Source organism: Hydra viridissima, unplaced genomic scaffold (genome assembly GCF_058129835.1).
Source record: "Hydra viridissima isolate aposymbiotic clone 2 unplaced genomic scaffold, HvirCarnegie_v1 scaffold_10, whole genome shotgun sequence".
Classification (NCBI taxonomy): domain Eukaryota; kingdom Metazoa; phylum Cnidaria; class Hydrozoa; order Anthoathecata; family Hydridae; genus Hydra; species Hydra viridissima.
In genome coordinates this window covers 14,301,053-14,313,101 of record NW_028324309.1, presented here as the reverse complement: position 1 = coordinate 14,313,101, position 12,049 = coordinate 14,301,053, and the positions used below count along the sequence as shown (strand labels likewise).

The 12,049-nt window shown below is 30.1% G+C and overlaps 3 protein-coding genes across 3 annotated transcripts in view; 1 reads left to right on the top strand and 2 right to left on the bottom strand.

The window, feature by feature from the left end:
• The window catches only part of LOC145181171 (uncharacterized), a 50,492-nt gene extending 40,641 nt beyond the window's left edge, over positions 1-9,851 (top strand). The window contains exons 11-17 of the mRNA XM_090101036.1: positions 4,141-6,636; positions 6,864-7,033; positions 7,135-7,181; positions 7,935-7,987; positions 8,126-8,200; positions 8,996-9,151; positions 9,303-9,851. Coding sequence (XP_089957162.1) covers positions 4,141-6,636; positions 6,864-7,033; positions 7,135-7,181; positions 7,935-7,987; positions 8,126-8,200; positions 8,996-9,151; positions 9,303-9,452 — 3,147 coding nt within the window. The 3' untranslated portion in view covers positions 9,453-9,851. The remainder of the gene's footprint in view (positions 1-4,140; positions 6,637-6,863; positions 7,034-7,134; positions 7,182-7,934; positions 7,988-8,125; positions 8,201-8,995; positions 9,152-9,302) is intronic.
• Positions 1-12,049, bottom strand: part of LOC145181174 (procollagen galactosyltransferase 1-like) — a 381,403-nt gene that overhangs the window by 121,160 nt on the left and 248,194 nt on the right. The gene's annotated exons all lie outside the window — the stretch shown is intronic.
• LOC145181173 (glycogen [starch] synthase, muscle-like) overlaps positions 1-12,049 on the bottom strand; it is a 361,885-nt gene that overhangs the window by 101,642 nt on the left and 248,194 nt on the right. The gene's annotated exons all lie outside the window — the stretch shown is intronic.

The window sequence follows — 12,049 nt, the reverse complement described above, 5'->3', positions numbered from 1 at the left end:
TAAAAGATTTGGTTTTGAAAAACTTTTACCTCTTTCTGAGGGTCTTTTTTAAAGTATGACAACCAGCAACAATGTTGGAAATGGTGTCGGTAAGGTAGCGGAAGGTTTATGGTTAACAAGAGCTATCAACACTGTAAATTGAACTCTGTCCCCATCACTCGGTGACCTTATTTATATCTAGAGTTTTATTTACAAATGATTGCGTCAGAGATTTTCAGGTTTTACGTTAAAGAGGGAAGACTTTAAAAGTTTTATAGGTTTTTTTTAAAAAAAAAACAGATATTTATCAAAGTTACTTGATGAAGTATTGTTATTCCTGGTAAGATTAAAGTTAAATTGAAATTTTTTATAAAAATTTAATCGGATATTTTTAGTATAATATAGAGAATGATTTCTAGAAATTCTCGCAACTTTGAGCAATTATATTTTTGTGTTACAAAAGAAAAAATACCAAACTAAAATTTAGATTTCCTCCATTCAATTATATTTTAACAATAGCGAAGCCTGCGATGTCTTTTTTGCTGAATTTTACTAGTAGCTCTCACTGATCTCTATAATAACTGGATAGCGCAACTCCGAGCAAAACTTCTTATTTTATGACGCCAAAATCGCCATATTGGAAAGCCCCAAAAATTTTAATCCCGTAAGCTTTAAGTTCTGTTTTTCGGCTTATCGCTTTATCACACATATCAGATTTCATTGTTCTGGGGCTTTCCAATATGGCGATTTTGGCGTGAATTTTGATATTAGAGATGCGCTATCCAGTTATTATAGAGATCAGTGGTAGCTCTTTACTAAGAAGCAATTTAAGAAGCAATTAGTTTAAAAAGCAGAAGCTTTTTTAAGAAGCAATATAAAAAATCATTTTTTTAGAGAATTAAAAATGAGTTATTTACTACCAACATAGAGTGGGTTAAAGAACTTTCTTTAGCTATATCTGAAAAAAATCATTTTGTTGTTGGAAAAATAAAGACCGCTAATTTGACTTATGAGTGAAAAGATTTATTAGGAGATATCAATCGCATCTTTACGAAATGGAGATAAAATAAATCCTTCAAAAGGTGAATGATCAAATGTTGGAACGACTTTTTCTTAAGGGAAACTCATATTTTATTTAAAAAAATAAAAGAAACGTAAGCACGCTTATAAATTCTTCAAACCGATTCAAAAACGTAACGTGGCGACCGTCGCTATGGTTTATCTGAAGTTTGATTTTTTCTTATTTAGCTTGTTATACTTTGCATAAGTTTTAATTATGGTCAACTTTCATACTTGAAAAGTGCTTTTCACTTGCAATTAAATAGCCACAGTTACCACAATACGTTTAGATAACCACAGAGCCATTGGAGTTCAGGGGGAGGGGAGAAGAGGAAGTATTTGACCCTTGCTCATTTCCGACAACCCTCTGGTTGCTTAAGTTATTAAAAAACTTTGACCACCTGGTAGTTTTTTGTCTTAAAAAGTTATTCAATTCCAAAACCAATTTAAATTTACCAAACGGTCGTTCTTTATTATTTCTTTTTCTTTCGATATTTTATGATAAAACGTATCTCAGAAAACACTGTTGGTACTTTAAGCGACCTTTTTTTTGCCCTTCCAGTCTGCAAAAGCTTCCTATGGACCTGCACCACAGTTAATTTTATTTTCTATTTTACAAAGTTGTATTCAAAGAATGATGGTTTTTTTTGTACAAAAAAGAATTATTAGTAAATAAAATCCTTAAAACGCTTAACTTATGTATTAATTTCATTTAAACACAGTTTGATGTCTTTTTAATGTTTAACTTGAATGCTTCGAAGAACGCTATTTACAAACACCTTCTTAATCGAAATAGATTAAGCTACTGAAACACACGGGCCGCTTATACGGGCCGTTATGAAATATAACTAACAAAACAGGGTTGCTTAAACTTTGAACTGAGTGGATTGCTTAAACTTTGAACTGAGTGGATTGCTAAAACTTTCCAAATGTCAGTTAAAATCTTTCTTTTCTTAAATTAAGCGTTGATATTCTGACGCAAGAAAATGAAAACCAGTTTCAATGATATAAATTTTGCACTTCTATTTCAACTAATGCTGTTATGTACTATTTGTTAGTATTAAAATACCAGAGACCGGTTATTAAGCCAACAAATCAAAACCAAAAATAGTTCGATTCTTGACAGCAGGTGTGCTCTGAGATGGAAATCTTTATATATTTCTAAATCTTTACATACGATGTTATTATCATTTTCATTAGATGAAAAATTAATGATAAAAAATGGTTGTGTTTTTAATGAAACTGGCAATGAAGAAAATTTTGTTTATAAATTCGAAATTAAGACGGCCGTAAACAATCTGCTTAACATTTTTATGTATATAGGATAATTACATTATGTACAAGATGACTCGATGCATCAAGATGACTCGATGCATCAAATTTTCCAAATTACTCTTTGACTGATATAGCCACTGTTGACAAACAGAAGCTGTCGCTATTTTTTACTCCGGTTTGTGACAATTATGAAAGCACGCTATAAAAACCCAAATAAAACTTTAAAGCTGTTTCATAATTAAGACTTTTTAAAAAGATTTCCAACTCTATATTATCAAACTCTATATTATCATATATAACTCTATATTATTGGTAAATCAATTAAAATTTTTCAGCAACGCGATAGATTCTCTAATTTTGTTTGTCACGCAACAAATAATTGACGAAAAAGCTTGTTGGAAGTTAATTAAAATCAAGAACTGATGTTAGGAATAAATTAAAATATTTCTAGGTAATTGCTAAGTTAAAAATTTATTGTTGAGTTATTGTAAAGAATGTAAAATTATTCTTAAATGCTGTTCCTCACGTCATGAATATAAATGAAAGAAAATCCGTAAAAGTAATTCTATTTTCCAATTTCTTTTTAAACGTTCATCAACCACGATAAACTTAAAGGTATGCTCTTCGAAATGTTATATTTTGATTCATTTTAATAAGTGCGTGTTAAAGAAAGTCATTAAAATCTTTATGATTCAATGCTCTTCCCTGAGGGCGGTTTTAAGGCGGTTTTTGAGGAATTAGGGCGGGTTGTTTTCCGAAGGTATTTTCCGGTGTTTTAATACAATTTTTGAAAATTGTATTTCGGATCACCCTCTTAGTGTTTTCTTAACCTCATCAGTTTTATTTGTAGGCTTTAATTGGAAACACCTTGCAAAAACACAATTGCCTCCCTTTAACAAATCCTATACATTTGATGTTGCCAAAAATCCGCTTAAAAGTAAAGCATAAACTAATTTCTTCTACTTATTTTTTCAATAAAATAAAGTTTTAAATAATGAAGTTCATTCTGTTCGAAATTCGATTCGAGCAAAAAAGAGCAAAAAAAAGTGCTCGAAGTTTATTTTGTCTTTATGTTTAAGTTTAAAAGTGACCCTCAAAGTTACAAAACTGGAATTTTTGCTTCTACAAATTAATTACGAGATCATTTTTCAATTTACCAATAAAAAACTTAAAGTCACAGAAATCATTTTCCCACCAATCGTTTTTTATCATTTAGTATTATTTTTGAAATGTCTTTAAACGCGTTTTTTTTTGTTTTTTTATTTTTTTGTTTGTTGATATTTGTTTTGGTTTGTTGTGAAAAGTGAATGGGTTTTTCTGCATCGAAACATGGGACCGAGTTACAATAAATGGGAGTAAGATTCATTTTTGTGACAAAAATTAGTTTTACAGAAAAATTGCGATAGCTCCACGTAATCTCCCGTTGCTGGGGGTATATCCGGTTTTAAAATACAATTTCCGTTACACAAAAAAACACTTGTTTAAAGTAATACTTTAGCTTAATACATATTCGAAAGACGAAAAGTAAGAAAAAAGAAATAAAACTTTTAGGTTTTTTTTTTAGAATAGGTTGCATTTATTTATAAAAAGTTGTATGCTTTATTTACCTTCTTCGTAAATCAAGTAGCGGATTTTGTTTTTTGACCGGATGTTATACGTTATGCCCGAGGTGCGTAATTATTCATCAGGCCTGTCAATCAAACCGCTCAAATTCACTCATTCGTTAATTTCGGTTCACACCGAAGGACTGTGTAAGTGGGATTAGAATTGTGATTAGGCTTTTTCTTAAAATCGAAGAAAAGAGCTACAGTAAGGTTTAAGCGTTAAAATTATTTACATGTGTTTCAGTATTTGTTTTCAAAAAAGGTTTTTATGAACAATATGAACGAGCTAAATGATCAGAAAAAATCAACGGTTGATTCTGATTTCACATCTTTTTCGCCAATAATTCCAGAGCAAGAAGAAGATATTGATATTACTAATAAATGTGTTGTCGAAATTATAGATAAAGAAAATATGAAAGATACTTTAAATGAAACTAATGTTTTAAAAAATGTCTCAACCGAATCTAATGGAGAAAAAGATGCAGTTTTTAAAATTTTACCAGCAGAGACCATTAATCTTGCTGACACAGTTATTAAATCTAAAAGTACTAATATAGAATTAGAAGCTATTGCAGGTAAAAAGAAATCTTGTGATGTTGAAGAAGATACCACTCTAAAACAAAATGACAGTGGTACTTTACTTTCACAAGGTGGCGAGTTTTCTGCTGAAGAAAATGAAATTAATGCAAGTTTGATTGACTCTTCATTAAAAGAGCTTCAAACAACTTCTGATATAAGATTTTTTATTTGTGGCTCTTGCAAAAACAATCCTATACTTATAGGGTCTATCCCAAAATTACTGCCATGTCTTCATTCTTTCTGTGAAAAATGCTTGCAAGATCGTTATGATAAACAAAAAAAAGCTGCAGGATGCACAAATACAGTGCCAAGAATGAAATGCCCATCATGTGGGCAAGAATTTCTTGTTACAGGCACAGATAAACCAACTTCAGGCTTCCTAAATAATCAGTTTGTTATTGAATCCACACAAAGTCAAGGGAACTCTGAAGCTGAAAATCATCAATGCACCTCATGCGATGATAGAAGTCCTGCTGGTTCTTATTGTATGAATTGTAATGAGTGGCTTTGTAAAGTTTGCGTAAGTGCTCATCAACGAGTTAAAGTTACAAAGGATCATATTATTCAAACGCAATCTAGCTCTGACCATTCACCAGTTGGAACATCAAATCCACAAACTAAAGAAAAGCCATTGTTTTGCAAAATTCATCCTCATGAGCAGTTACGTTTATTTTGTGCAAATTGTGACAAACTGACATGTAGAGATTGTCAGTTGGTTGAGCATAAAGATCACAGGTATCAGTTTATTGAAGAAGCAGCATCAAAACACAGAGAAATTTTGAGAAAACTTTTACAATATTTGCAAATTAATCTTGGATTTTTAAAAGAAACAATAATGGAAGTTGAAAAAGTAAGTACTGGTTTAACTGAGCAAGAAACAATTGTTGAGGCTCAAATAAATAAGTCATTTGACTCCCTGATAAATGCAATAAGATCTCGGCAGGAATGTGTCATAAAAGAACTTAAAGTTATAGTTTCTGGTAAGCAAGCACTACTTACTAAACAAAAGAAAGATTTGACACAGATGAGAATAATTTTAGAACATAATCATGATTTTGCTGAGTTTGCTGTCAAAGGAGGGAGCAATGTGGCTCTTTTATACAGTCGAAAGGTCTTAGGTACACGATTGCATAACTTGAACAGTTTAAAATATCGTCAAAGGCCATTAGCATTTACAGATTTGAAATTTAATATGGATGTTGAAAAGTTGTGCTCATATTTTCAAAAAGTTGGAGCTGTTTACTCACATGATGATATGCAACGCAAACTTGATCACTACAGTACAAAGGCTCCATCAAATTTTTCATCACCACATAACATGCCTATATCTTCTCGATCCTACAGTAAGAATAATCCTATTGAGTCAATAGCAGCAATTAATAAGCGTATCTCAGACACTACTTGCAATAATACAACCTCTTATATAAACTTATCCAAACAAGGCTCCCTTGTTTTACCTGGTCATCTTGCTTTACGAAATAATACATCTCCTTCTAGTTCATTTAATATAAATGCTTATCGCCTACCTTCAAATAATCAAGATATGCTAATATTATCTTCTTCACAACAAACACAAGGTACACATTCCAATCAAAATAATATAAATTACAAGAATATTAACGATTCCAACAGATATAATCGAAACCTACCACTTTCTCACATGACTCCCACTTATGATGTTAACAATCATAATAGTTACATTAGCCGTAACAATCACCATCTTTCTAATAATAATTATCCTAAATCAAATCCTGCTGTCTCTCCAAGGGGAGATGGTAGCATATTTTTGGCTGGGGGTACAAATGAGAAAGTTAACAGCATGGAATATATCCAGAAAATGATAGACTCATCAATAACTCGCTCTTCTCCAAAGTCTATAATTCAGCAAGATATCATGAGAAATCTATCTGGTGATCACTTAAATTTATCTGGCAGGTTATCTGTTGGAGATCATTCGTCTCAAAAATCATGTCAACAAACATCAAGCAATCAACAGGCTTTACCTCAGCAGTCCACACTCAATGAGATACCACAAAATTCTGAACAATTGAATGTTAGTGATAAATCAATTGTGAATCATCACACACCAATTGTCACTGTTAAAGAAGAGCGGAAATCTCCTGAAAATAATTTAATAGTGGCAAGTTCCTCTGAAATATTTCTAAAAAATTCTTCCAAATTTTGTGTGTGTGTGCGTGTGTTTATATATATAATATATATATATATATATATATATATATATATATATATATATATATATATATATATATATATATATATATATAATCACACACAAGTATATATACTTTTTTAATTTAATATGAAAAGTTTTGTTTTACTGTCAGTATCTTATACACTAACTTTTAGAATGGGATCAATCAAGATGACTATCAATGTGAAAGTGGTTTTGATGAAGGCCAAAATAATGAAGATTATTGTGGTGTATGTAGAAATGGTGGTCAGTTGCTGTGTTGCGATACTTGTCCAAAAGTTTACCATTTACAATGCCATATCCCTGTCTTAAACGATCTTCCTAGGTAAAAATGTTTAAGTAAATAGAAATACAGGACATGAGAAGATCAATCATGTTAAGAGGATGTGTCATTTATTGAATTATTTTGTATCTTTATAACTTTAGGGACTCATGGAGCTGTGGGCTGTGTGTTGAGATTGAAGCTCCTACTGGTGAGTTGCTGGGTTTAACAAATTGTCCTGGAAAATTACTATTAGCTCTTTAAAGCTTTTAAGTTAAAACACATTTCGTAAAAAAGTTCTAGATTTATTAAATATGAGGTAAATAGGTTTGAATTGATAAAATTTTGTGGGAAAAAGGTTTTAGGTAAACTACTGAAGTATTCAAACTAAGTGTCTAGTTCTCTTCAGTGAGAAGCACCATTCCTTTTATGTTTGTGTATAAAAATTATACAGAAATTGTAAGTTTTTTTCTCCTTTGATGAAGAATTAAGTTTTTTGAACTACCAAACTGTCACTAGCAAAAACAAATAAATAAGTATAGCAAATATGTAAACATCAAAAACTAAAAAATTCCAAATTGAAGTTTAAATTTCTCACTTTAAGTGCAGAGGTGAGGAGCCACCATAAAATTGACGTTTTATTAAATTTCAGTTTTGAAATTCATTGAAAAAGAAGTGAAGTCTACTCTTTGTTTTACAATTTTTGTTGACATTCATTTGTCATTATGTTTGACGTAAAATTCACATATATGTTCAACTCTTGGCCAAAATATATCAAACCCTTTGATGACAAAGTTGATGATTAGGATGATAAGGATTTTGATGATGGTGATAATGGTTGTAAAGAGGAGAATGATTTTGTAAGTGAAATGTATATTTCAGGTGAAAGACTTGTTCATGATGTTTGACGTTTTTTTTTTTTATCAAAGTTTATAATTTTTTGTTTTTTGTTTTGATAATTCAGCTTGCATTGGAACCAGAAGGAAGTCATTAGAGCTCACTGATAGGGATTTAAAGGTATGTGAACATTGTTTAAAAAACTCCAAGTTTTGTTTATTGTTTATCATTTTAGGTTTTTTTGATAATTTGAAAAGTTTCTATTTTCATTTATCTAAAAATTAGTTTTAAGATATTTTTTTTTTTTCATATTTACAGATTTGTCAAAAAATTCTTTTAAAGTTGTTCATTCATGCAGACAGTCTTCCGTTTCATCATAAAGTCAGCAAAGCGGTAAACAGTTATTATAACACAATATTTGTTAGAATCTTAAGGGCATAAAAATGATCAGTCTGATATTTGTTACAATCTTAGGGACATAAAAATGATCAGGCTGCTATTTATCTGTCTCTGAAAATTGTGTCATCATATGGATCTTTTTATCTGTAACAAAATGTATTAGTGATCTTATATTTGTAATTAAATCAAATATGTTTGGCATATTAAGAATTTTTTAATTTGACATATTAAGAATATTAAGATTAAAAATCACTGATAATTATTATCCATACTGATAAATATCAAGTTAGTAATTTTTACAAAATAACCCCCTGATTAATACAATCAAGAAAATATAAAGAAAGGATTTAACCATAATAAGCCACTTCAAAAACTACTCAAATTTTCTATGAACATTTTGAAACGGATAATTTTATTTATTTATTTATTAATTTTGAGTTTGATTGAATAAAAAATCCTGCTTTTTATCAACCTAATAATGCAAAAGAATTGCAAACATTTTGATACTGATACATACTGATAGAAACCATTCCTACTTGAATGGTTTCCATGGCTTTAGTTTGAAAGTTTTGTACTCTGTATTTTGCAAGCTCATTAAGAAACCTGTTATATCTTTAAAATAGAATCTTTAAAAAAACATCACAGAGAGTATTTATTTAAGTTATTCAATTTAAGTTAAAAGGGTGCATGAAATAGGTTTCAGCTTGAGACATCTCAATCAAGAATTCTAAAGTTTATTCAGACACTTCATTTTCTTATTACTTGAATTAGTTTCTTTTTTTTGTTTAGCAAGCACCTGATTATTATAAAGTGATCACTAAACCAATGGATTTACACACTGTTTTAACAAAGTTAAATCCTCAGCATTTTCAACACTACAAAAGCTTAGAAGATTTCATTTCAGATATTCGATTAATCTTTTCTAATTGCTATAGCTATAATTTGGTAAGTACAATGGTTCATATCTTTGCAGGTAGTTCTTTTTCTCGCTTTTTTAAAAATTAGTTATTTTTCTTACTGTTTTTTAAGGGTTCTTTTGTTCTTTCTCAAAATATTGCTATTAAAAATATATCATACAACAACTCTTTGCTTTAAGCGTGAAACCGAAATTTGGAAGATGGGTCGTAAACTTGAACAGCATTTCAATGCTATCGTTCGAAGGCTCATTCCAAACATGACTCAATACCTGACTGAAAACTCTGAACCGTCTGCTAAACGAAGAAGAGAAGAATTGCAGAAAAGTTAAACTACTTAGAACAGGATTTTAGCCTTTCTAGAATAAAAAAAAATTCTGAATGGCCTTCAATATAACCATGATGGCCACACGATAGTGTCGTTGACTTTAAATATGATTTGTCGTCTTCAATCTTTTTATGGTGATGGACTACAAAAAGTTTGCTACGAATAAAAGGCATGCATTTTTTTTTTGCATTCGATAGCTCTAGTTATTGATCCGTTCAATGTCCAGCGTTATTTAGAAAGATGTTGAAAACCGTTGAGTGAAATATGTTCTCGTATTTGCAGCGTCTTCTTTTATCATTTATCATTTATTCACGTCATAGTTAAAATATATATTGATTCGTATTTATATATACATTGAATCGAACATGTAATTTAACAGAAAAATAAGCTCACGTTTTACAAAGGTTCCTTAAAATTATTTATTACAAATATAATATATCAAAGTTATTCATAATTTTCTCATTAAAAAAAAATCTTAAAAAATACTGGTTATATATTTATGTGCAAGCGTAAAAAAATGTTATTTACTAAATTTTTAAGATGCTTTACATGCAAACACAATAAGGTAAACATTTAAATTAAACAAATAACTTCGGCTAACAAAACAACTCAAAATTTAAGAACTTTTTTTAGCTCAGAAGGTTTACTCCTGGTTATGTTAATGATTTGTGTTTTCAAATTCAATTTTAAGATTGTATTTTAATGATTCAAAGTTAATTTTAACTGTTTGTTAAAATAATTTGGTATGTTCAAAAGCTTCTATAGTATAATGAAAATACGGCTGAACGAATATCTAAATATAGTTAAACAGGCAAGGCAGTGACGGAGCTATGGGTTAAGGGCAAATGGGGCGACACAATGTATGAGATCAATTTTTATAATTACAACAAAAAATCCACATAAAAAACATTTTCAGTCCTCTTTAAAAAATTAGTTAATTGTATAACCTTGGAAGTTTGATTTGTTTTTTATTTCTTAAAAATCTTAGATTTAAAAAAAAGTAAATAAATATTTTACTTCTAAATACGACTGCCAATTTAATAGTTGAAGAAGTAGATGGTGTAGACAAATACATATTTTCGTAAGCAATGTAAGAGTTGTGGAATAAAATAAAGACATTAGTTAAATATTTTATTACAATCCAAATCTCTTGGATTGAGTTCCAAACCAACTTAAAAATAACTTAAAAATTCTTTTTAAAATGTTGGTTGCGTTTGCAGATGGCCACGTCTTACGAGAACTATTTTATCGAAACAAAAACGTTTTTTTTTGGAATTTTTCTAAATGGTGCAAGATTACATCATCCACTGAATGAAATAGTTTAACCTGTGTGGGAGTTTGAAAAAAAAAAAAAATTGCCAGAAACCAACACTCAATACAAATTGAATGGTTCATTCGTGACATTTGCTGTGGGTTTACTAAATATTATGAATGCACAAAAAAAAACTGTTTTTCTTTAAACTTGACTTTATGAAACAATTTATTAAGGAAGGACTGAGAACGAATAGTGCCATGAACGTAAATTTAAAAACCTATTCAACCGAACCAATGCAAATACTTGGAAAAGTTGTAGCAATCGTAAATAACAGATTGGAGAGGACAAATTTTCCTTAACATTTTAAGCGAGATGCTGGTACAAATTTAGAAAGGGAGGAGGAGAGTGAAGATATTTTAATAGGTCAAATGCTTTTTTATTCAACTTTTCCTAATGCTTAAGCTAAGAATAAAACCAAAAAAAGTCACTAGAAATGGATGGGGAAACATTATTTCCCCTAAAATTTACACGGGTGAAATAAAGAAACATTCAAAAGGGGGATTGGAGGAAGGAAGGTACAATTACATACATAAATTTAAATAATGGGAAGAGAGAATCTGACCAAAAAGTCCATTTGTCTTGGGGGAAGAACCAAGTTTCTTTAACATAGAGGAAAAGTCAGGATGCTTTTTGTTAGATTATTTTTGTTAGATAAGGCAACGCACAACTTAATGATTTTGATTTGAGCAAAACACGGTTGCAATTTTTTTTACTGATTTTGTTTGAGCTTTCAATTTGCCAAAATTATCCTTAAATAAATATTCTGCTTATTCAGGCCCTCAGAATTTTTTTCACTAAGCAACTGCTACGAGTAAAACAATAAAAAGACAAACATAGATTGAATATATTCCCTATGCTTATTTAATGCTCTGCTTGGGTATGCTATTGGATGTTTAGACTCGTCTGGTAGCAAGTGTTGTAAGCTGCTTCAACACCGTGTGAAGACACATTAGAGTCATTTTCTCATTCCGTCAACTCCGTTACTGAAATTTTGTCCTACAGCTATAAAAACGCAATTCTTGTACAAGTAACATAAAAAACAGCACCAAGGGTAGTAATACTTATCGTTAATATAAACTAGCATTTTATCGGATATTTCCAACAAAAATTTAAAATTTTGTGTGTACAATTGTTAATCAAAAATGTCCACTCCGTAGATGTCCTGCATCTAGGACTATATTGTTATACTCAATAATTTTTTTTCTTTTGTATTAAGGCTAATCGGGGACATAATTTGGTGCTTTAGACATGCTATATATGGTATTTTAATACATGTATCAATTTAC